The sequence below is a fragment of the Nerophis ophidion genome, linkage group LG10 (assembly GCF_033978795.1).
Source record: "Nerophis ophidion isolate RoL-2023_Sa linkage group LG10, RoL_Noph_v1.0, whole genome shotgun sequence".
NCBI classification, from domain to species: Eukaryota; Metazoa; Chordata; class Actinopteri; order Syngnathiformes; family Syngnathidae; genus Nerophis; species Nerophis ophidion.
This window is the reverse complement of record NC_084620.1, coordinates 67,365,727-67,392,064: the sequence shown is the minus strand read 5'-3', so window position 1 is coordinate 67,392,064 and position 26,338 is coordinate 67,365,727. Positions and strand designations below refer to the sequence as shown.

The window sequence follows — 26,338 nt, the reverse complement described above, 5'->3', positions numbered from 1 at the left end:
CAAATGGCCTCCGGGGCACACTTATGAAACCCCTGCTATAGATAATAAAAAATAAAATCTGATAAATCAATGGGTAAAAAGCAGTGCCTGGCGAAGCATGCTCATTTATTATAACTCTCTCGCTCTCTCTGTCTCTGGCCCTTCCTCACGAATGTTGCTGCGTGCAGCACTTTTTTTTTGTTTTAACCCCTTCTTAACACTGAACGTACATTGAAAATACACGCAACCCTAACTTAAAATGCCGGGCATACGAGGCATTTATGAAACTCCACCTGGACAGCCCCGCAAAGAGGACATATCCCGTGAAAAGACGAGGTGTGGTCAGTCTATCATAGCCCAGTCGTTGCTAGCATGGCGTGTGTTGTTGTTTTTTTGATTGATAGAAACTTTTATTAGTAGATTCCACAGTACAGTACATATTCCGTACAATTGACCACTAAATGGTAACACCCGAATAAGTTTTTCAACTTGTTTAAGTCAGGGTCCACGTAAATCAATTCATGGTGCCTCGGTGTGCATTGTTTGCACAACGTGCGGTGCGCTACTTAATATGTCCGTGTCGTTCGGTACACCTCCGAACCAAACCGAAACTCCCGTACCGAAATAGTTCAATACAAATACATATCCCGTTACACCCCTACTATTTCCACATTCACCTATTCACACACTGATGGCGGGAGCTGCAATGCAAGGCGCTAACCAGGACCCATCAGGAGCAAGGGTGAAATGTCTTGCTCAAGGACACAACAGACATGACTAGGATGGTAGAAGGTGGGGATTGAACCAGGAACCCTCAGGTTTCTGGCACAGCCACTCTCCCAACTGCGCCACACCGTCACTGAATAGGTTTATCTATAACCCATACAGTAGGCAGGCGCGGAGCTATTTCTCAGCGTGTGTTTATTCCAGCCGGCACGTAAATACACCGACACACTGGATTCCCATCATGCATTGCTTCAAAACTACAGCAAGTAGTAATGTCCAAAAAACATAACAAAGACGAAGCAGAAGAATGAAGAAGAGACATGGCGACAACAAATAAGAAGAAGTACGCTTGCAAGTTGCAAAATGATTGGAAAAAATAATTTCAGTTCATCCAGGACAGCTCGAAGGGGAAGGGGCAGGCTGGCTGCAAATTTTTTAGATCCGACTTCTCCATTGAACACGGTGGCCGAACAGATATACTCATTCATGAATGAATTATTATTCATGAAGAATTTATTTATATACATATATATATATATATGTGTGTGTGTGTGTGTGTGTGTATGTATATATGTATATAGATATATATACACATATATATATACATGCATACACATATGTGTATGTATGTATACATACACACATATGTGAATTATATTTATATAGCGCTTTTCTCTAGTGACTCAAAGCACTTTACATAGTGAAACCCAATATCTAAGTTACATTTAAACAAGTGTGGGTGGCACTGGGAGCAGGTGGGTAAAGTGTCTTGCCCAAGGACACAACGGCAGTGACTTGGATGGTGGAAGCGGGGCTCGAACCTGGAACCCTCAAGTTGCTGGCACGGCCACTCCACCAACCGAGCTATACCGTCCCTAATATATATATATATATACATACACATACACACACATGTGTATAATATATTATATATATATATATATATATATATATATATATATATATATATATATATATATCCATCCATTTCTACCGCTTATTCCCTTTGGGGTCGCGGGGGGCGCTGGTGCCTATCTCAGCTACAATCGGGCGGAAGGCGGCGTACACCCTGGACAAGTTGTCACCTCATTGCAGGGCCTATATGTGTATATATATATATATATATATATAAGAAATACTTGAAAATATACACCCAATCTCCTGAATTCGGAGGTCTCAAGGTTGGCAGTTATGGTTTAGTGTCTTTCTACTTTTGCTTTCTGAGAAGCAATGTCCTCTACAGTGGACAGTTTTTGTGTAATTTTTGAAAACGCTGATTGTCAGAAAAGTTAACTGCCAATTTAACTTTTGATCGTTAAAAATACCTCACAAATTGATGTTCAGCTTCACTGGCTTCTCATATTAGTCCCGCAGTCTCCGCGCGTCCACCGGACGCTTTGCTTCCGCGGTGGTGCTCAGCGATTGGATCTGTGTCGGCTTTGTAACTCTTAAGATGAATATGGCTCACTTTGCGTTGTTACCAGTGACCTCTTCCAAAGAGGTTATATTTTCTTGCTAGGGTTTGTTTGTCTGTCTGTTAGCAATACAACTCCAAAAGTTATGGACAGACTTTGATGAAAAATTACAATTCCTGTTATCTGCTACAAACACACTTTTCCCGAATGCGTCCTCTTTTTCGCCCCTTTAAGATGATTTTGGGAAATGTAGTTTATTTTCAGCCCGGCCAACGCAAAAGTGAACAAAAAACTACACCCACCCAGTTTCTGTTTGTCACATGTTTGCCACGGTTTGTCTGTCTGTCGTTTAGCAACATAATTCAAAATGTTATGCAGAGTTTTTGATGAAAAATAACAATTCCTGTTATCTACTACGAACACACTTCTGCCGAATGCTTCCTCTTTTTCTCCCCTTTAAGATGATTTTGGGAAATGTAGAATATCTTCAGACCGTCCAACGAAATAGTGACAAAAAAAAGAATTCACCTACCCAGTTTCCGTATGTCACGTGTCACAGCATTATTGTGAGGAATTTGAAACCGCCGTGTCTTCAATACCGTTACATCCCTACAATGATAGCATTGTCATTGTCTTCATTTACAAAGTGAAAACAAATATGAGTCATCTGCGCATATTATAAGCATAGTGTCAAAAACATTGTTAAAAAAGCAATCTAATCTGCAAAATATGACATGTGCTTGTTTTTGCAGGTACCTGGTAGACAGTCACTGGTTCAAAAAGTGGAAGAAATATGTGGGATTTGACAGCTGGGACAAATATCAGATGGGGGACCAGAATGTCTACCCCGGGCCAGTTGATAACGCTGGTCTTCTCAGAGGTAAGACATGACTATGCACATCTTTAGACATTGGCCTAGGCCAATAACACATTTTGCTGGGCAATATATGAACAACAAATTATTGCCGATAAACAGTATTTTTATTACTGTCAACATTATTTTGAGACCAAATTAACCACTGATGTAATGATAAAATGTAATAATTCCAGTATACCCTTTCAAATGCAATAAACATTTCTCATATATTTAAAAAAATAAAATATACTCAAACTGTTGTGGTTATTATCTGGGTTTTGTTGGATGTTCTCAAAAAGTACTTATGCACACAATAAAATATTTTAACCAAGTTGTATTAACAAAAATAAATAGCCCCACATTATACTTAATTTGCAGAGAAAATATCAGATATTGTTTTGGCCTCACAGGAGCCATATTATTTTTATTTGTGTGTTGAAATATGTTTATCTTCTTCCATATTAATTTGTAAATGTTTAAAAATGTTTTTTGAATAAATGCAAATTGGGTGATCACTCCTGGTGTATGTGACGTTACGTGAGTTCAATTCCTGTTGAAAACAATGTTTCAATCAACTTTGTGGGTTCTTCCGAGGATGTCGTAATGGTTTGTACAGTCCTTTGAGACATTTGTGATTTAGAGCTATATAAATAAACATTGATTGATTGATTGAACTTGACACCGTCAAAGACAGATTGTTCACTAGGTGCAAAGATAGCACATCTTTTATGTTTAATATAAATACTGTGTCTTATACAATTTAGATTGGGGTATGAAGTTTCTTAATTGGGAAATACGTTAAGGCAGGGGTGTCAAACGTACAGCCCGCGGGCCGGATCAGGCCCCCCGGACAGATTTTATCCGGCCCGCGTGATGAGTTTGCCACATTTTTTTTAATGAAATAAAATGCTGTTCTAAACATTTCCACTGGATGTCACAACAGCAATTCTGTTAGGACTAGAAAGAGGTACAAAGTAAAGCCTGGTTGCAGCTCCCCTCGACCCAAATGAAACTTAAAACCTGCCGTTTTATGTCTCCCATACTCCCCCATAATGTGTCTTTCAAAAACGAGAAAAGATAACCCTTTTGAATAGTTTTACCTGCGTTTCTGGGCATAACAAAGGATGTATTTGATACCGAAAAGAGTTAACATGTTGTGTTTTTTGTTCAATGACAGAAAGACTGACTTAAAGTTTAATCCTGGCTTTGTAGATACACTGAGGCCAAGTCTAAGCTCATTGTGTTTTTGAAACTGCACCAATTTTCTCAGACTTTTCAACAAACTTGAAGTGTTTTGTCCAGAGGATTATTTGTGATTTGTGCGTTTTCAGAATGTGCTTGTTCTATATTTGGCCAAAGTAAAACAAAGAAAACTACCTGGAGTTTTTTTTATTTTCAAGTTACCATGCCATGTTTTTAACATTCTGGCCCACTTGGGAATAGATTTCCCTCCTGAGCTAAAATGAGTTTGACACCCCTGCGTTTAGGGCTCTTGTTTTCAAGTTAACATTAAAACTAGCTTGCAGGCTAGCACTAGTCGCTCCATAATTGTATTTAGTTTAGTTATCAATAATGGTTTTTCAAAAGTTTTAATTTAATGCGACAATACTAACCGTCGGCATTTTTATCGTTTGATAAAATGACTCAAATATCAGCCCAGGTCTACTTAGACAGGAGGACTAGAATAGCTGCATCATTCTGGCAAATGGCCACAAAGAGTACAAAACAACATTGTTGTTTTTGCGAGGGCAATAGAAAGCTCTGTGTATGTTACGTGCTGCGTGAGATGCTCATTGTTATGCCCCTTGCTGGCTTTGTCAGCCACGCTCACACCCCTTTCTCCTCCTCTAACCTCTAGATAGAGATGTTTTGGCCATTAAGGAACACCTGATTGATGAGCTGGACTACATCCTGGTGCCGACAGACGGCTGGAATAAGTTGGTCAGCTGGTACGGGCTGGCGGAGGGTTTGGAGCCAATTGCGCGCAAGGTAAGGACTCGGGTCATTGGAGCATGAGCGGGTGGGGAAAAGCATATAAAGGTTGTGTTTACCTGCATGGGGTGTGTTGCAATACCTTGTGCGTCTGTGCTAGGAAGCGTTGTCCCAACAATTAGTCATTTTGCACACCGTGTATGGTTGTGGCCATTGTGCTAAATGTGATGCTGTACATTTTTTTCAAAATCATTTTAAAATAAAATAAAATAAATGACAACAAACCACTTAAAGGATCTACCTTGTCAAATCCCATCCAAACATTTGGCTAGTCATGCTTTCTTTCATGGCTGCCGCAATGTGTTGCCCCAGACCCCCTCCACACATCCTCGCACATTGACCCTCCCATTTTGCCATGTATGCGCTGAGACTATCGGGTGGCCAAAGGGTTTCTATTTTCAGGCGACGTCCTGCATGACTGAAAAGCGACATGGAGCGAGCTGCGAGACACAACATGCAGGAGGTTCATCATCATTTTTATTCATCTCTCCTTTCTTCCCACGAAGTCGTCATACAGATTTCTTGGGGATGGAGTGTTAGGACGGCGGGGCGGAGGCTTCACACGTTTATAAGAGGTCTTTAGTCGTAGGGATTTGCACTTTTTCTTGTGTGGTTGCTAACATCGGCGGAATGATCGTCCTTGTTTTTTTGTTTTTTTTAAGTGGATGAAGGCCCGCTGAGGTCATACTGAGAGGCAGACTGAATATGTCACCGGGAAGACAGGTGGGGGGATAAAAGGTTTTGGCTCGGCTGTGATTTAAGGAATTCTGCTCAGCAACAACTTTTCTTCTTAGCTCACAGAAACTTAGGATGTTGGGCCCACTGGCGATCTGAGGTTGGGGTAGCGAGGGTGGGGGTTTGCTGAATATGAGCTGCGTATGCATGACTACGGGATTTCTAATGGACATTTGTTAAGTTGTGTGAGAATATGAACACGAGCATGTGTGCCGAAGTTGTGCAGTGTTGAAATAAATCGGTTGGGACCTCTCAGCTGTTTCTACAAGGTGCTGCTAATTTGGGCCTTCCACTTTTGACAGCTGAGTGGCCGCCATTGCTCCGACTTCATGCTAACATGAATTATGGCTGAATTTAAAACGTGATACACTTACATTTGGAGGATATACCGAAAGAATGGTTTTCCGTTTTGTCAATTTGTCAAAGCTAAGGAAATGTAATTGTGACAAGTGCACAATGAGGTTAGAAATGTCAAGCTCACACACGCTGTATCACTGCTCTCCCAACTTTCATTAGCATCGGAGCTACCTTGTAGAAAGCAGAGGTGAGCTATTAGTGCTATTTATATGACTGTCACCACATTTAAATTGTGCTTTATTTGTGAAGCCGATCAACACTTAAACATAGTCTTTCTGCTATTTTGTGGTAATTTGACATTATAGTCATTATGTTATGGTTATGAAATAATTAATAGTATAAACAGATATTCTTCCACCCTTTGGTTAGATACTCAAAATCTTGTGGAAATCAACTGTTGTTTTACCTGCTACTAGTTGGAGATCCCTGTTCAATATATTAACATTAGAGCTGTCAAATAATTATTTTTTCTTTAGATTAATCTTATTTTGGAAATTCGAAATAATCATGATTAATCACAGCTGATTATGCGCTTGCTTAATCAAAATTTGCGTAAGAACCCGATATTTGTACACTAATTTTGTTGTCAGAATGTCATCCAACAAAGTTTCTAAATGTTTCACTTGAATGCATGTCATTTGTTTGCACAAAATTGGTGACAGTTTAATTTAAAGTTCTTTCAGGCTGTAATTTGGATTGACACCAGTCGGGTTCTCCTCACTCATTTTTGTACTGACGTATGCATTTATATGATCATCGACCGAATAGCAATTAAGGAAAAAGAGCTTGTACGTGCAAAATAAATTGCAGGATTAATGCATTAATTGTTTGGGTTTAATCATGTCAGTTAATGCGTTAACTTTGACAGCCCTTATAATAATTACTTGAGCATTTAACTGTACTTACGTCCATGTGCCTGTATTTTTTGTCATCCCAAGGTGGTCGAGCAAGGTATGTTTGTGAAACACTGCAAGGTTGAGGTGTACCTGACTGAGCTGAAGCTATGCGAGGACAGCAACATGGACAATGTGATCACAAGGCGCTTTAGCAAGGCTGACACAATAGGCAAGTCGCACTGACACTCACACTATTCTATTATTAGGACTGGGAAATCTCCAGCTACCTCATGATACGATACCATACGCAAAACATTTCTCACGGAAACGGAATCATCTCGATGCGACAATGCTGCGATACAAGTAAACACTAATGTTTAGTAGTTTATAATATTTTTCTACAAAGTGCAAAAGGCAATAGTGTAAAAGCAGTGCAACATAACTAAACAAAATGTTTTAGTCGTCTAACACACAGTGAAACTTTTAAACTCATTCAGAATTCACAAGTAGATCAGATCTACCTGTATTAAGTTATTTAGTTAGATCAACATTTTGCTTACAGTGACACGACAAACAAGGTTTGTCTTGCCACACAAGTGTCACACTTTCTTGCATACTGCAAAAGTCCTTATCCAACTTTGTTCCATCCACACTGTTAGCTAATATGGGTATACACGTTTGATTTATACATCTTTAATTATGGCTTAATCACCAAAGACTACCTATATGTGTTTCTTCTTCTGTGACTTCGGCCCAATTCTCAGCCACTCGCTCGATAAACGCTACCTGGATAACATATAAAATGGTTTGCGGGATTCAAATTATGTTTCTGTATATTTATTTAACATGTTCTCTAAGACTTTTGTCCGCCTGTCCTGAGAAAAGCTGAGAAGGTCAGAGATCCTCTCTGACTCTTCTTTTATCATCTCAACTTCAGTCAATTTTGTTGGCTTTATTTCACACCATATCTATTACGGGAGCTTTTACCTTAAACCAAACAGGGATAGCGTCAAACAAAATGCTTAGTAAATAACAGTCAATATACATAATATTTACATTCAACTATCTTAGGACCAACAAAAGTGTTTACATACCAGTGGTCTTTTCGGTCTTCTCTCATTACAATTCCATTCTTGTAATTCTGTCCATTGTATCCACATCAAATAACATAATTCTTCTTCGTCTTTTGTATTTATGGTGGAGGCACTCAACGTTAAAGGTGCATTACCACCACCTACTGTAATGCAGTGTCAACCAGAGTTCCCTCCCTCACATACTTACATATGTACATTCCCACACTAAATACTATTCCATAAACCCGTCTATTTTAGAAACTTCACGAAAATGTTCTGTTTGTTACTAAATACCCATTTGAGAGTAACCTCCATCTGTCCATGTCTTCTAACTTCCTGCCTAACTTATTCTTACTGTTCTCCTTTCTCTACTGTATGTGGACAATTTCCTTTATATTCCCTCGCTTTATATATTATTGCATGTCACATGGGGTCAAGAATCAAACACATCAAACGTTCTTATTTGCATCAATGCTATAAAGGAAACTACATCTTCATCTTTGGTATCAGAGGTTTGAAAGATGTTCTCTTACTATGTTGGTATCATAGTCTTAGAATATTTATTTACTTTGAAAATAATTGCGTTATTTACATTTCCAAAAATTTGATTGAACATTGATCATAAAAAATGCAGTCTAGATCCATTGCGATGAACATGCAGTTAAATACATTTCAGTCAATCAATCAATCAATGTTTATTTATACAACCCTAAATCACCAGTATCTCAAAGGGCAGCACAAACCACAACGAGATCCTCGGTAGAGCCCACATAAGGGCAAGGAAAAACTCACACACAATGGGACGTCGGTTACAGGGACAATGATGACTATGAGAAACCTTGGAGAGGACCTCATATGTGGGCAACGCCTCCCCCTCCACCACTCCAAACTCCAATCCATAGTGGATCTAACATAACCGTGAGAGTCCAGTCCAAAGTGGATCCAATATAGTGGCGAGAGTCCTGTCCAAAGTGGAGCCAGCAGGAAACCATCCAAAGCGGAGGCGGATCAGCAGCGCAGAAATGTCCCCAACCGATACACAGGCGAGCGGTCCATCCTGGGTCCCTACTCAGGAAGAGCGGCCCATCCTGGGTCCCGACTCTGGACAGCCAGTACTTCATCCATGGCCACCGGACCGGAACCACTCCACAAGGGAGAGGGGGACAGAGGAGAAAAAGAAAAGAAACGGCAGATCAACTGGTCTAAAAAAGGGGTTTATTTAAAGGCTAGAGTATACAAATATGTTTTAAGATGAGACATAAATGCTTCTACTGAGGTAGCATCTCAAACTGTTACCGGGAGGGCATTCCAGAGTACTGGAGCTCGAATGGAAAACGCTCTATAGCCCGCAGACTTTTTTTGGGCTCTGGGAATCACTAATAAGCCGGAGTCTTTTGAACGCAGATTTCTTGCCGGGACATATGGTACAATACAATCGGCAAGATAGGCTTGAGGTAGACCATTGAGTATTTTATACGTAAGTAGTAAAACCTTAAAGTCACATCTTAAGTGCACAGGAAGCCAGTGCAGGTGAGCCAGTACAGGCGTAATGTGATCAAACTTTCTTGTTCTTGTCAAAAGTCTAGCAGCCGCATTTTGTACCAACTGTAATCGTTTAATGCTAGACATGGGGAGACCCGAAAATACAGTAATCGAGACAAGATGTAACAAACGCATTGAAAATGATCTCAGCGTCTTTAGTGGACAAAATGGGGCGAATTTTAGCGATATTACGGAGATGAAAGAAGGCCGTTTTAGTAACGCTATTAATGTGTGCCTCAAAGGAGAGAGTTGGGTCGAAGATAATACCCAGATTCTTTACCGAGTCGCCTTGTTTAATTGTTTGGTTGTCAAATGTTAAAGTTGTATTATTAAATAGAGGTTGGTGTCTAGCAGGACCGATAATCAGCATTTCCGTTTTTTGCGTTGAGTTGCAAAAAGTTAGCGGACATACATTGTTTAATTTCATTAAGACACGCCTCCAGCCGACTACAATCCGGCGTGTTGGTCAGCTTTAGGGGCATGTAGAGTTGGGTGTCATCAGCATAACAGTGAAAGCTAACACCGTATTTGCGTATGATGTCACCTAGCGGCAGCATGTAGATGCTGAAGAGTGCAGGGCCAAGGACCGAACTCTGGGGAACTCCACACGTTACCTTAACATTAACCGAGGTCACATTTTTTTGGGAGACGCACTGCATCCTATCAGTAAGATAGGAGTTAAACCAAGACAGGGCTAAGTCTGACATACCAATTTGTGTTTTGATACGCTCTTAAAAAATATTATGATCGACGGTATCGAAAGCAGCGCTAAGATCGAGGAGCAGCAACATAGATGACGCATCAGAATCCGTCGTTAGCAATAGATCATTAGTCATTTTTGCGAGGGCTGTCTCTGTAGAGTGATTGATTTGCCCTGAAACCGGATTGAAAGGTTTCACATAGATTGTTAGACGCTAAGTGTTCATTTAGCTGCTCTGCAACAATTTTTTCGAGGATTTTCAAAATAAATGGAAGGTGAGACACCAGTCGGTAGTTTACCATGTGGTGAGGATCGAGGTTAGGTCTTTTAAGGAGAGGATGAATAACCGCTTTTTTGAATGCCAGTGGAACAGTGCCTGAGGAAAGTAATAAGATTATAATATTTAGCACTGATGGACCTAATAATACAAAGAGCTCCTTGATAAGTTTCCCAGGAAGTGGGTCAAGTAAACATGTTTGTTTTATTCCATTTACACATTGTAAAAATTCTTCTAATGTTATTTCATCAAAAAGAGAGAAACTATTTTGGAGGGCAGTATCCGCCGTATATACAGTCGCATCTGTGTTAATAGAACCCAGTTGTAGCTGGGACGCATTGTCTTTAATCTCCTTTCTAATAAGTTAAATTTTCTTATTAAAGAATTTCATAAAGTCATCTGCTGAGTGGGTGGAGCTACTGGAAGGAGTCCCTTGTTGGGTTAGCGATGCTACTGTACTAAACAAAAATTTAGGATCATTTTTATTAAGGCGGATGAAATTTGAGTAATATTTAGCTTTAGCTAAGGTAAGCATGCGTTTATAAGTTATTAAACCATCACTCCATGCTTGATGGTGCACCTCAAGTTTAGTTGCGCGCCATTTGCGTTCCAGCTTTCTACATGATAATTTATGAGCTCTAGTTTCTTCTGTAAACCATAGGGTACGCCTTTTTGGAGCCTTTTTTTAACTTCAGCGGTGCTATACTATCAATTGTTTCGCGCAGGGCGTAGTTAAAGTTGTTAGTGAGGTTGTCAATAGAGCCCACATACTTTGGGAATGGTGCCATTACCGAGGGCAGTAGGCCAGCAAGAGTTGTCGTTGTGGCAGCATTAATGTTTCGGCTGATATAGCAGTTATTATTATTATTAGTTTGCCGAACATGAGTCTGAACTTCTAACTCTATAAGGTACTGATCGGACGTTACTTTAGAATATGGGAGTATCATAACTTTGGAAATGATGATACCCCTGACAAGCACTAGGTCTATCATATTACCGTTGCGATGCGTGACTTTATTTATTATTTGTGTAAGACCACAGCTATCAATTATAGTCTGAAGCGCCACGCACGGTGTGTCCGATGGGGTATTCATATGGATATTAAAGTCCCCCATTATACTTATATTATCGGCGTGCATCACTAGATCAACAACAAACTCTGAGAATCTATAGTGCTTAGTTGAAATTGATGTGACGGTATTTGTTTTTTTTAATGTTTTATTTTAAGACCAGTGTTTCGAATTACAGCGTTATACGATAACGGCGTTACTAAGTCCATTACTTTTAGTAGTGATGAGTAATCTAATTACTTTGATGTACATTACTGATAAGTTTGAAGTAATGTGGAACACCACTTTTGATGTGGTTCTACGTCACCGTGACTTAACTAGTAACTTTTACAATGGAAGCAACAACCAGCACCACACTGTCCATCCATCAATCAATCAATCAAAGTTTATCTAAACAGCCCTTAATCACAAGTGTCTTAAAGGGCTGCGTAAGCCACAACGACATCCTCGGCTCAGATCACTTGATATCAAATAGGAGGAGGCAACATCAAACAGCAATCAACACACACTCACGCACACACTACTACTACTACTACATGGGAATAACAAACAACAAAACAATGATTGAAGTGTCAAACTTGCAATCCTACAATACCTGGTTTGTCGACAAGGAGACAAGACAGTCATCGAAGCACATTCAATCCCAAAGGTAAAGATTTAACAGAGCTGCCGTCCTGCAAGAGCTAACCGATATTTTAAGTACCGCAATAATTACTTTTTCTAGTCGTTGTTTATATGTATTAAAGAGTATTTCCCTGACTTATTCAATATATTTTTTGGCAAAGTAATGAGTAATTAAAATTAATTACTTTTTAAAATACATTTTCTAAAAACGTCAGGACAGAAGTGCATGTTACCATCTCTTTAAGAGAATGTCTCTCTTAGGTACAGAGGCGAGCTAATGAAGGATTGTGTGTGTGTTTGTTAAAAAAAATTTTTAAAACCCGTCTCTCAACGGTGATTTGACTCACTAAGAAGAAATTATGAAAAATAGGGGTGTAACGGTACGTGTATTTGTATTGAACCGTTTCGGTACGGGGGTTTCGGTTCGGTTCGGAGGTGTACCGAACAACACGGACATATCAAGTAGCGCGCCGCATGTTGTGTAAACAATGCACACCAACGCACCATGAATTGATTTACGTGGACCCCGACTTAAACAAGTTGAAAAACTTATTGGGGTGTTACCATTTAGTGGTCAATTGAAGGGAATATGTACTGTACTGTGCAATCTACTAATAAAAGTTTCAATCAATCAAAAAAACACATGGCATGCTTGCAACGACTGGGCTATGATAGACTGACCGTATATCCTCTTTTCACGGGATATGTCCTCTTTGCGGAGCTGTCCAGGTGGAGTTTCTTAAATGCCTCGAATGTCCGGCATTTTAAGTTAGGGTTGCGTGTATTTTCAATGTACATTCAGGGTTAAGAAGGGGTTAAAAACAAAAACAAAAAAGTGGTGCGCGCAGCAGCTTTCGAAAGGGAGCGGTGGAGACAGAGAGAGCGAGAGAGTTATGATAAACGCGCATGCGTCGCCTGGCTCTGGTTTTTACCCATAGATTTATCAGATTTTATTTTTTATTATCTATAGCAGGGGTGTCAAAAGTGTGCCCCGGAGGCCATTTGCTGCCCACAGCTAATTTAAAGACCCACGGCACATTCTAAAAATACTATTAAAATAAACAAGACATAAACAAAAGTGACATAAAAAAGCTCAAAGGCTAAAAGTAATTTGGAAAAAGTTGCAACGTTGAATAATAAAACAAAGATGTTTTTTTTCTTTCAAACTGTCATTGCTCAAAACATAATATCGAATCAAAATCAATGTTATTATGAATTACTGACCTATCCAAGTTTCTGATTACTTCACATCAAATATTCCACTAAGAGAAATATTTTTGGTGGAATATTTAGCAAATTTGTTAAATAAATAATCAAAAAATGTATATTTTGTTGTTTTCTTACTGTACCGAAAATGAACCGAACCGTGACCTCTGAACCGAGGTAAGTACCGAACCGAAATTTTTGTGTACCGTTACACCCCTAATGAAAAATGTTTATAGGGCAAAAATAAAAGATTAATGTCGAGAGCGAATTAATAATCATATCATAAGGTTAAGTATTGTGTTTGTTTGCTTTATCGAAAAATCGTAAAATTCCTACCCTTACATTTGGACACTTTTTTTTTTACATGTACAGTACGTATACTACACAAAGTAAATGTTTAATTTCTCCATTGCAGACCTAATAGAAAAGGAGATGCGGAAACTTTTCAGCATCCCTGATGAGAAGGAAACCCGACTTTGGAATCGGTACATGAGCAACACCTTTGAGCCTCTCAACAAACCCGACATCACCATCCAAGATGCTGGCCTCTATCAAGGCCAGGTAGGATCATTTTGTGCTCATCAATGCACAGCATTCAGGCACGGTCAGCTGGTTTGTCACCATACAGTATATCTGACTAATGTAGCCTGGTGAATATATGGACACGTAGAACACTTGTCAGGTAGTTAGCTTTACATTTGTGTTGGAGTTGAACTGTTTTAAGGTGTAAAGCTGACACGACTGCATTTTGTATACACTTTCAATGGTGAATACTTGCCAAATCATTCATCCAAAATTAATATTTCGCGTCTCTTTCCACTACCTCAGCTTTTCCTTTGTGATGTCTCCTGCAGGTTCTCGTAATAGAGCAGAAGAATGAGGATGGCACATGGCCCCGAGGCGCAGACGCACCCAAGTGAGAGCAGCCGTGGCTTACATTGTTTTATTTGCGGCAAAAAATACTGTAACGAGCAGTATACCGACACTAGAGACAAAACCTTGGGATGCTAGTTCACTGCATAATAGAACATGTCAACATCAGCTACACCATACGGTCATTTTAGCAGCCTCACTCATTCCCTTTTATGACATGCTACTTTATTTGGTTTCATCTCAGTTTTGATTTGTCGGACGCTTGTCTGCAGCGGCTACGCCTTTTTTCTCTACGCTAACTCATGCTCTATTCTTTATCTTTTCGAAGGTCATCTGGTGCTTCCAATCTCTCTGCTTTGCCAAAGATCTCGCCTTCATCTCTCACAAACAATCATAACAGCAGCTTCAACAGCAGGAAGTAAGGCTCGAGTAGCGTAGGGGTGGGTGTGGGGGCCAACAGCCAGAGATTGACCCATTGACAAGGTATTTTTGTCGCACAAATTCTACCTTATTTCTTCCACTATCAGTGAAAGCAGTTTGGAGTATCCAATTGGACTCGGGCTTGTCCGTCGGTCTCTGGCTGTGGATTTGGGGCTGAAAGAGAATTGCTAAGGATGCAGTTTCAATTGTTTGAGGTGACAGCAAGGGAGGTGTGATTGATTTCTTTGCAATCCAGCGACAGCATTGCTCTCTGCTAGTTGCCTCCTGGTGCCTACGGGTGCCTGAGTCAGCGTTTATCCTTGTCAGTTGATAGCTCACATGCAGTGTGGCACAGTTTCTTGATTTCACCCTGACCACCTTTATCCTAATGTGTGGATACAAGACTTTTACGTGCTTAGTGGAGTAGATAAGTGGCCCACGTAAACCTCTTGACGGATCAGTTACTGACTTGCATGTAGTGATACATACAGTCACGGTCAAATGTTTACATACACTTGTAAAGAACATAAAGTCATGGCTGTTTTCATTTTCCAATAATTTCTACAACTCTTATATTTTGGTGATAGTGATTGGAGCAGATACCTGTTGGTCACAAAAACATTCATGAAGTGTGGTTCTTTTATTAATTTATTATGGGTCTACGGAAAATGTGACCAAATCTGCTTGGTCAAAAGTATAAATAAAGCAATGTTAATATTTGGTTGTATGTCCCTTGGCAAGTTGCACTGCAATAAGGCGCTTTTTGTCGACATCCACAAGCTTCTGGCAAACTTATTCATGAATTTTTTTTACCACTCTTCTTGAAGAAAATTGGTGCAGTTCAGCTAAATTTGTTGGTTTTTTGACATGGACTTGTTTCTTCAACATTGTCCACACGTTTACGTCAGGACTTTGGGAAGGCCATTCTAAAACCTTAATTCTAGCCTGATTTAGCCATACCTTGACCACTTTTGACTTGTGTTTGGGATCATTGTCTTTTTGGAACACCCAACTGCGCCCAAGACCCAACCTCCGGGCTGATGATTTTAGGTTGTCCTGAAGAATTTGGAGTTAATCATCCTTTTTCGTTGTCCCATTTAAAGCACCAGTTCCATTGGCAGCAAAACGGGCCCAAAGCATAATACCACCACAACCACCATGCTTGGCGGTGGTTACGGTGTTCCTTGGATTAAAGGCCTCACCGTTTCTCCTCCAAACATATTGCTTGGTGTCGTGGCCAAACAGCTCAATTTTTGTTTCATCTAACATCACATGAACAAATTCAAGACCTTCTGGAGCATGGGTGTCAAACTCTGGACCGCGGGCCAAATTTGGCCTGCCGTGTAATTTCATTTGGCCCTTTAGGCAGTATGAAATTAACATTAGAGCTGGCCCGCCGGTATTATACAGCAGTGGTGCCGCTGTAACACCGCATTCACCACTAATACTCATACTTGCCAACCCTCCCGATTTTCCCGGACTTCCAAATTTCAGTGCCCTTCCCGAAAATCTCCCAGGGTAAACATTGTCCCGAATTTCTCCCCATTTCTACCCGGACGACAATATTGGGGGTGTGCGTTAACGGCACTGTCTTTAGCGTTCTCTACAACCTATCGTCACGCCCACTTTTCCTACATAGAAATAGCGTGCCAACCCAGTCACATAATATATGCGGCTTTTACACACACATGCACACAAGTGAATGCAGTGCATACTTGTTCAACAGCCATACAGGTCACACTGAGGGTGGCCGTATAAACAACTTTATCAATCTTACAAATATGCACCACACTGTGAACCCACACCAAAAAAGAATAACAAACACATTTCGGGAGAACATCTGCACCGTAACACAACATAAACACAACGGAACAAATACCCAGAACCCCTTGCAGCACTAACTCTTCCAGGACGCTACAATATAGCCCCCCCAAGCAATAATTGTTTTACTCATGCACTTTCTCTTGCTACTTCAAGGCTTGAATGTTTGATTAATTTGTTATTATTTTATTTGCAAATGTATTATTAGCCTGTGGAAAAAGTTTATTTTGATATTAACCTCAGAAGGCTGCAAATAAAAAAGAGGCATTCAATTTTTATTTAAATTTTATTTGATATGCCATTGATATTTTTTATTATTAATATTATTATTTAAAAATTGATTTTACATGTCACTATAAAGTTATATAAGCCTTGCTTGTTCAATATTCAATGTAAAACTTGTTTGGGTCCTTATTAAAAGGTTCATTTGTTCAACCTTGACCAATGGCTTTGTTCAGTTTTAAATTTTGGCCCACTCTGTATTTGAGTTTGACACCCCTGTTCTGGAGGAGAGTTCTGTGGTCAGATGGAACAAAAATGGAACTGTTTGGGCACAATTCCCAGCAATATGTTTGGAGGAGAAAAGGTGAGGCCTTTAATCCCAGTAACACCATGCCTACCATTAAGCATGGTGGTGGTAGTATTATGCTCTGGGCCTGTTTTTGCTGACAATGAAACTGGTGCTTTAAGTGGGACAATTAAAAAGGAGGATTACTTCCAAATTCTTCAGGACAACCTAAAATCATCAGCCTGGAGGTTGGGTCTTGGGCGCTGTTGGGTGTTCCAACAGGACGAAAGCCCCAAACACACGTCAAAAGTGGTAAAGGAATGGCTAAATCAGGCTAGAATGAAGGTTTTGGAATGGCCTTCCCAAAGTCCTGACTTAAGGACTCAAACCGGAGTGATAAATTGATCCGGAAAGTCGGCCAAACTTTTGGCTCGCAGTTTGAGGCGTTTGTGTAAGTGAGGGAATGGAGGACACTGGACAAACTGCTGGCCATCATGGACAATCCTGCCCACCCACTCCACCTGACAATTGAGGGTCAGCGGAGTTCATACTCCAACAGGCTCCTTCAGCTTCCTTCCCGCTCTGTGCGATTCAAGAACTTCTTCATTCCGCACTCCATCCAGCTGTAAAATCATTCCCCATACAGCAATAGATGATATCTGCCTATTACCTGACACCTTCTATGTCAGCTACTTCTCTTTGTTTTTAATCTCTATTTTCTGCTGGATTTACTCTATTTTATGCTGCGGCTGCCACATATACTGTAATATTGTACATGGTAATTGGTATGTATTGTATGTTATAGACATTATATATCTGTATATATAATATACTGTACACATATTAAGTATATATTGTATATATTCGCATATATGTTATATTTTAAGTTGCTATATTTATACCTGCATTGTCCTTTCCATCCTTACACTTTCCATCATTGTAACTGAGCTCCTGTGTTGAACAATTTCCCTTGTGGATCATTAAAGTTTATCTAAGTGTAAGTCTTAACGTGTGGACAATGTTGAAGAAACATGTCCATGTCAGAAAACCAACAAATTTAGCTGAAATACACCAATTTTGTCAAGAGGAGTGGTCAAAAATTCAAACAGAAGCTAGCCAGAAGCTTGTGGATGGCTACCAGAAGCGCCTTATTGCAGTGAAACTTGCCAAGGGACATGTAACCAAATATTAACATTGCTGTATGTATACTTTTGACCCTGCAGATTTGGTCACATTTTCAGTAGCCCCATAATAAATTCATAAAAGAACCAAACTTCATTAAGGTTTTATGTGACCAACAAGTATGTGCTCCAATCACAAAAACAATTAGACTTGTAGAAAACATTGGAAACTGAAGACAGCCATGACATTATGTTCTTTACAAGTGTATGTAAACCTTTGATCGCGACTGTATGTATATTATTCGTAAAAAAAAAAAAAAATCTTACAGTGTTACCTCGGTTTTCGTACACCTCACTGATTGCATGACTTTGGTGTTTGTAAATCGTCTCGGTTATCGTACAGCCACACAATGCGAATAACATATTATTTTATTGTTGTCTGTTAAATCCAGTGTCCAAACCAAGAATTCAACATGTTGGTAAGTCAGTCTATGCTTTTTTATTGACTATAACTGCAAAAGTGGGCCACAGAAAGTTGCAAGTGCAAGCAATATGACAAAGAAGGTGAAAAAGCCTATTGAATTTGAGAAATAACTTCTTTTATGCATTACATTTGTCATGTATATACATTTTGCATTGTTTTCTATATGTAAAACTATAGAGGTGCCCCAGTTTATCGCTTAATGATTGAAGTTACGAGCCAAAATTTGGGTTGCGAACTTCCCCACCGCTGGTTAACGCAGCGAATGCCACAGTGAACTCCATAAGATTCGACCAAAATATCTGGTCTTACTCGCTAGCTTTAGCTTATAGCTAGAGATCGACATAACTTTGTTTTCAACCATGCTAACAAAAATATTTATTTGGAAGGACAGTACTGAGAATAAGTGAATGAGTTAAATTTAATAATTAAATCACTCAAAACATGACAGACCATGTAGCCTCTTGGTGAAACAGTTTAAGTGTATAGCACTGCTAGACTGCACCATACCTAAGGAGAACTATAACACCAGCCAAGGATGTTAAAAAAATATCGAAATGGTGAACTATCTATGAAAACACGGAGAAACTGCTGATGACGTGTTTGACAAAGAAAAAGTTTGAATTAGATACTGTAGAACAGGGGTAGGGAACCTATGGCTCTAGAGCCAGATGTGGCTCAATTGATGACTGCATCTGGCTCTCAGATAAATCTTAGCTGACGTTGCTTAACACAATAAGTAATGAATAATTCCACTTGTAATCACAGTGTTAAAAATAATGTTCAAAATATAAAACATTCTCATGCATTTTTAATCCATCCATCCGTTTTCAACCGTACCTGTTCAAGAAGGTGCGTTAATGGTAAGAAGTTATTTATTTATTATTGGTTAGTGTGGGGCTTGCCGTCCTGGGGGTTCTTCAGACCACCTAGCACCGACATGAGAGCCTGTTTCAGGGTTACAATATTGTTTTATTTTTCAATAAGTTTCCAGAAATAGTATTTCCAGCCCCAGCCCAGTCTCTCCTCCTGGCTGCTGCTTATAACAGAGCGACAGGTGATTAGATAACAAGGCCCAGGTGGGCCATTTACGCACCTGTTGCTGCAGGCCTGCAGGCCACGCCCCCTCCACAGTTAGCTTCAGAATAACAATGTTATTACAAAGAATAAGAGACCTATTATACTCTAGAAATGTTGGTCTTACTTAAAAATACACGTGTTTAGTTGTGTTCAGTGTTAAAAAAATATTATATGGCTCTCACAGAAATATATTTTAAAATATTTGGCTCTTTGGCTCTCTCAGCCAAAAAGGTTCCCGACCCCTGCTGTAGAAGTCTGCTCTCCGATGGTGTACGTTCATCATTGTTATTATTATTATCATAACATTACTTCAGAAAACTAATGTAGTTTTTGGATGTAATACAATATTTCTTGTATAAAATGAGTTTATCTTTTTAAAGGCATGTTACATGTTAAAATGTTGCTATTTTGGGGGGGGTCAAAGCACTGATTAAATTGATTTAGATACATTTCGGTGGTTGACAGAGTTTCGCAATGCAAGCTTTTTGAGGCACTAGGTGTCAAGAGAACCAAATAACCTCGTATGTCAAGGTACCAATGTACTGTATCCGCAAAAGAAAACAAAACAAAATATGTGTGGATTGAATTGAATTGGGGCTTCACGGTGGGAGAAGGGTTAGTGCGTCTGCCTCACAATACGAAGGTCCTGCAGTCCTGGGTTCAAATCCAGGCTCGGGATCTTTCTGTGTGGAGTTTGCATGTTCTCCCCGTGAATGCGTGGGTTCCCTCCGGGTACTCCGGCTTCTTCCCACCTCCAAAGACATGCACCTGGGGATAGGTTGATTGGCAACACTAAATGGTCCCTAGTGTGTGAATGTGAGTGTGAATGTTGTCTGTCTATCTGTGTTGGCCCTGTGATGAGGTGGCGACTTGTCCAGGGTGTACCCCGCCTTCCGCCCGATTGCAGCTGAGATAGGCGCCAGCGCCCCCTGCGACCCCGAAAGGGAATAAGCGGTAGAAAATGGATGGATGGATGAATTGAATTGAGTTTTCACCGTTTCCTGATAACGTTGGACCCAAGTTGTGGGTGGTTATAATGATTGCAGTTTTTAAATCAGCACCTTGATAACTTCACAAGAATTGTGGGACATTTTGGATTATCTTTCAACATCGTGGTGCAAGATGATAGTGACAAACCAAAGCTAAATGTTGTTTTAACACATTGCTGAAGTGCATTGGTTTCAATAGACGCGCCAATAGACGTACAGCCTGGTGAAAAAATAACTAAGCTACATTACAGGAACTTGTGGTGGCTCTTTCGGACAGCATTTTTTTTTACAGTCCAAGTACAGGCTGTGTAATATCAATGATTAAAAGATGCTCTGTAGCTAGTCATACCTGTCGAGCAGAGGTCCATGTCCACGTAGAAATGAAGACAAATGTTGCAACGCTAACACAACAGGCAAGTTTGTTTTACAAACCAAGTCATTTTAACTTGTCTGTGAAGGTTTGCAGCAGAAGTGTTAGAACCTACGTCAGCCATCCACTACAGAGAGCACTGCTTGTCTGAGAGTGGAGCTGTCTCCTCTACTGTCCTCTCCTGTTCTTGCTGCATGCTGTGTTTTTTTTTGTCATTTGTGAGATATAACCCTGTACTGCATAAAGAAGCGAGGTGTGCTTACATAGATCCATTTATCAATGGCATCTTTTTCTGTACACTGCTAGTAACTTTGTGAATTTGGGGTTACTTTTCACCGTAGCTTTTCTGCCCTGGGTTTGCTGCCGTGCCGGCGCCATTGTTTCATCTAAATTATGCATGCGTCCTCCTTTTTTTTTTTTTTTTTTTTTCCTCATAATGGCCCCACATTGCATAAGACTTTTGACATTTTTGGTGTTGACAGTTTGCTGTGATCACAATGCTCTGTAGCAGCAGTGTCACTGTCATTTGGAAGTGACATCCCTTCACTCTCCTTCCTGCGTCCCTCTCCCACCAGCTCATTGCCATGCATATGTTCTCTGACCTTCAGAGTACTCATCTGATCTCCTCTTCTCTTGCCTACACACACACACACACACACACACACACACACACACACACACACACACACACACACACACACAGAGTCATAAAAATGCACTTTCTTCAGGTATAGGTTGATTTATTTAGACACCCTTGCCCCACCTCTTTAAGAGCCTTTTTAGACAACCACGGGATATTAAAAAGCGCATGAAAGAGGGAGTGCCAAAGTGTATGACAGTAATAGATTGCGTGTACGAACATGCATTACTGTACATTTACAGGGAGGCTTGTGAAAAAACTGCAACCTCAGCTGGATGCAGTCGATCGGCTTCTTCCCTCCAACCCCATCTTGTTTCTCCTTTCCTTTTACCACACCCCCTTGTAGTGTCCCCTCCTCTGCCTCTTCCTCGCTCTCTCTCTCTGTCTCTCTCGCTCTCCCTGTGCACCTCTAGCTTCACTAGCAGTACTCTTGAGCATCTTTGCCGCTGCTATAAATATCTGCCGGTAGCGTTAGAGCGGCAGCAGCGGCAGGCAGGCCAGAGAGAGGTGCAAGATACCTAGACTGGAGGACACTAGTGTAGGACAGGACTAGTGGAGGGGATAGTAAGTCAAAGAAAATGTAGATAATCAGTTTCGAGTGGAGGACAGCAGGTGTTGTTTTTTAAAGCAGGCATCTGGTAAACATGGGAGTCAGGCTGTCCCGAACCATATTCAAGCTGGACTGCTACTCGTTTTAAGACTCTTCTGCGGAGAACGGAGCTTTACTTCATGCCCTCCACAGAGCTTTACTTCATGCCCAGGACTTGAAACCAACCTCCACCCAGGCTGCCCCTCGATTAGTTTTTGTAGAGACATGCAGGTTGGCATGGGCCGGGGCGGGGCTGAGATGTCATGCTCCTTTGTTGCTGGTGGTGCCTGAGGTCTGAATCGGTGGAACTGGACAGCCGAAGAGTGGACCACTCTGTGCTGAACTGCGAGGCTGTTGCCGCCTCCACCCTCCCGGCGATTTCTCTTGACCAGTGGGAGCCAGAATCAAGTAACGCTGCTTCGCAGCCCTTTCAGAGGTCTGCTGCTCGCTGCGGGCACAGTAAACAGCATTGGTCATTTTAGAGACCAGCTAAATACATGGACATAGCAATATTTGTCGGTTTTCATGGCTTTTTCTGTGAGCAAAGCAGTTCAGCAAACTAACTAACCCTGTTTAACATCTCTTGTTTGCAGTGTGAAGAATTCAAACTATAGCCTACCTTCTTACCACTCGTACAGTAACAACTATGACTACTCGGAGCAGAGCAGACAAAGTGAACGTGTGGGTCTCTGCGGACTCTCGAACCTCGGCAATACCTGCTTCATGAATTCTGCTGTGCAGGTAACAACATACTCTACAAAGACTGACTAATTCAAAATGTTGAGCGATGACCTGATAAAACGACAAGAAGAATGATGCCTGAGCCAAGGAGAATTTGGCGCTTTAATTATAAATGAAGCTGGAATCCACTCTGTAATTAACATTGTCCTCTGTTGCTTTTGTGTCCTTAGTGTTTAAGTAATACCCCTCCCCTAACGGACTACTTCCTCAAAGACAAGTACACCAGTGAGCTGAATGAGGACAACCCACTGGGCATGAAGGGAGAGATTGCCAAAGCCTACGCCGAGCTTATAAAGCAGCTATGGTCCTGCAAATACAGCTACGTTACCCCAAGGCCTTTTAAGGTGAAACTTCTACCAAGAAATATGTTTGGTAAGAATAATGTTTTTTAATGTTTAGTACTGTGTTGTATAGACGCAGGTGGGCCGCTTTGCCCCTCAATTCTCAGGCTACCAGCAGCAAGACTCTCATGAGCTGCTGGCTTTTCTCCTGGATGGTCTTCATGAGGATCTGAACCGGATCAGGAAGAAGCCTTACATTCAGCTAAAAGATGCTAATGGCCGGCCAGATAAGGTGCCTGGAATATTTTTTTTCATTCAAGCGGTGGAGTATTAATAACGGATTGAAAATATTTTTCCCAACAGGTAGTGGCAGAGGAAGCATGGGAGAGCCACATCAAGAGAAACGACTCCATAATCGTAGACATATTTCATGGCCTTTTTAAGTCCACCTTGGTGTGTCCTGTGTGCGCCAAGGTCTCTGTGACATTTGATCCTTTCTGCTACTTGACGCTGCCTTTGCCCATGAAGAAGGAGCGCACTCTGGAGGTTTATCTAGTCAGATTGGACCCTCTGGCCAAACCCATACAGGTAATTGTCACTACCTGGGAGAGTTTTCTACATCCTCCTGACATGGCCTTAAAGAGACTATTTTTTTCAGTATAAGCTGACCGTGCCAAAGGTGGGCTACATCTCGGACTTGTGTACCTCCCTCTCCATCCTGTCTGAGGTACCTGCGGAGAAGGTATGGACTTAACAGTCAGCTCCATCTCTGTAAGAGCTATCACATTAAAATGCTGACCTTTCTCTGCTGTCAGACAGCCCATTGTAGACATTTAATCATTCAGAGTGTCCTTGGTCATACAGTTTCACCATGCAAGCCGGGCTATGTTTTGTCTTTTTTGTGTTTGAAACCAGAAAGACACTCAGTGTACACCTCTGCTCAGGCGGAACAATCCTATTTTGACACCAAATTGAACAGCTTCATAGTTACCCATCCACTCCTTTTTCCAGTAATTTCCCATTAGGATTCAAGCATTATTGTCTGAAAAGCTAGAAAAAATTCAAACTTATTTTGCAAAGTTGGCAAAAATGGAAGCAGATCTCCTGGATGTCCACCAAAATATTTGGCCCATGCTTTAACCCTTTTCTCTCTTGTGTTCACCTCAGATGATCGTAACAGACATCTACAGCCACCGTTTCCATCGGATCTTCGCCACCAATGACAATCTCAGCAGCATCATGGAGAGAGATGACATCTACGTGTAAGTGCCATGTTTTTATTGGATCAAACTGCCAGTGTTCTGTCGGAATGAGCTATCAGTCAAAATGAGCCACATCACGCTACTAAGCATGCACACTAAACGTTTTCTCAAGCTAAATATCCGTTGAAATGTTATCCCTTTTGTAGATAAATAGCAGACATAGTCACTGGCGCTACAAGTAAGTTATTATTTTTAAATACATTTATTTCATAGTGTCTTCTGACCAGTAACCATTAGAGGTGTGGGGAAAAAAATCGATTCGAATATGAATCGCGATTTTCACGTTGTGCGAATCAGAATCGATTCTCATTTTTAAAAAATCGATTTATTTTTATTTTTATTTTTTTTTATCAATCTAACAAAACAATACACAGCAATACCATAACATTGCAATCCAATTCCAAAACCAAACCTGACCCAGCAACACTAAGAACTGCAATAAACAGAGCAATTGAGAGGAGACACAAACACCACACCGAACAAATCAATAGTGAAACAAAAGTGAATATTATCAACAACAGTATCAATATTAGTTATAATATCAGCATAGCAGTGATTAAAAATCCCTCATTGACATTATCATTAGACATTTAGACATTAGACATTAGACATCGGGACGGCGTGGCGCAGTGGGAGAGTGGCCGTGCGCAACCCGAGGGTCACTGGTTCAAATCCCACCTAGAACCAACCTCGTCACGTCCGTTGTGTCCTGAGCAAGACACTTCACCCTTGCTCCTGATGGGTGCTGGTTGGCGCCTTGCATGGCAGCTCCCTCCATCAGTGTGTGAATGTGTGTTTGAATGGGTAAATGTGGAAGTAGTGTCAAAGCGCTTTGAGTACCTTGAAGGTAGAAAAGCGCTATACAAGTACAACCCATTTATTTATTTATTTATTTATAAAAATAATAAAAAAGAACAATAGTGTCACAGTGGCTTACACTTGCATCGCATCCCATAAGCTTGACAACACACTGTGTCCAATATTTTCACAAAGATAGAATAAGTCATATTTTTGGTTTGTTTAATTGTTAAAACAAATTGACATTATTGTAATCAGTTGATAAAACATTGTCCTTTACAATTATAAAAGCTTTTTACAAACATTTACTACTCTGCTTACATGTCAGCAGACTGAAAACAAAGATTGTGTAAACAGAGGAACTACGACAATAAGACTTGTTCCCAACTACCTTGCAGTAGTGGAAGCATTTTATGATGTCTAAATACTTCTGTCAGAATGTGCTACCTTTATGTCATTAAAAAAATAAATTGGGATTCTACAGGCGTAGCATAATTTAACAAAAATCAGCCTTTCGAAACTTAAGGGAGAATGTTTTGATGTGGCAGCATAAGTCAATAGACACCACTATCTACTTTCGCAACTAATAGCTTTTTTTTTCGATGGGATGTGCTGATCGATCAGCCACTGATCGGTATCGGTCTATTTTTGTCATAAAGTATGTGATCACAATTGCCGATTAATGCATTTTAATGCCGATCACAAACGCTGTTCCCCTCTGGCTTATGATACTGTATTTTTTTTTAAGTCCCTCGAGTGACGAGCGGCTGGCAGCTAATTATGTGTGTCCATACACAATGTGGAGTTGCTCCTCCAAGCTAATAACAATCATCTTCATTAATGCAGATCAACAGCATTTCATTGCATCTTGGGTATCATTATCATGTCGTGTTATCACTGTAGGACGATGCTGAACATGTTACACACTGAGAAAGAGAATAACGAAGTAGTTTAAATTAGGGCTGTCAAAAACAAT

The 26,338-nt window shown here is 40.5% G+C and overlaps 1 protein-coding gene across 7 annotated transcripts in view; it reads left to right on the top strand.

Moving 5' to 3' along the window:
* LOC133561200 (ubiquitin carboxyl-terminal hydrolase 15-like) overlaps positions 1-26,338 on the top strand; it is a 43,640-nt gene that overhangs the window by 7,891 nt on the left and 9,411 nt on the right. For 2 of the 7 annotated variants that reach the window (XM_061914497.1, XM_061914504.1), the window contains exons 2-14: positions 2,873-3,000; positions 4,835-4,965; positions 6,999-7,125; positions 13,804-13,949; positions 14,243-14,304; positions 14,590-14,679; positions 18,584-18,610; positions 22,874-23,021; positions 23,192-23,365; positions 23,436-23,594; positions 23,666-23,890; positions 23,961-24,044; positions 24,470-24,564. In XM_061914497.1, coding sequence (XP_061770481.1) covers positions 2,873-3,000; positions 4,835-4,965; positions 6,999-7,125; positions 13,804-13,949; positions 14,243-14,304; positions 14,590-14,679; positions 18,584-18,610; positions 22,874-23,021; positions 23,192-23,365; positions 23,436-23,594; positions 23,666-23,890; positions 23,961-24,044; positions 24,470-24,564 — 1,596 coding nt within the window. Of the gene's footprint in view, positions 1-2,872; positions 3,001-4,834; positions 4,966-5,324; positions 5,432-5,853; positions 6,248-6,998; positions 7,126-13,803; positions 13,950-14,242; positions 14,305-14,589; positions 14,680-18,583; positions 18,611-22,873; positions 23,022-23,191; positions 23,366-23,435; positions 23,595-23,665; positions 23,891-23,960; positions 24,045-24,469; positions 24,565-26,338 lie in introns of those variants that run through there. The other 5 variants (XM_061914499.1, XM_061914498.1, XM_061914502.1 and 2 more) reach the window with 5 other exon arrangements.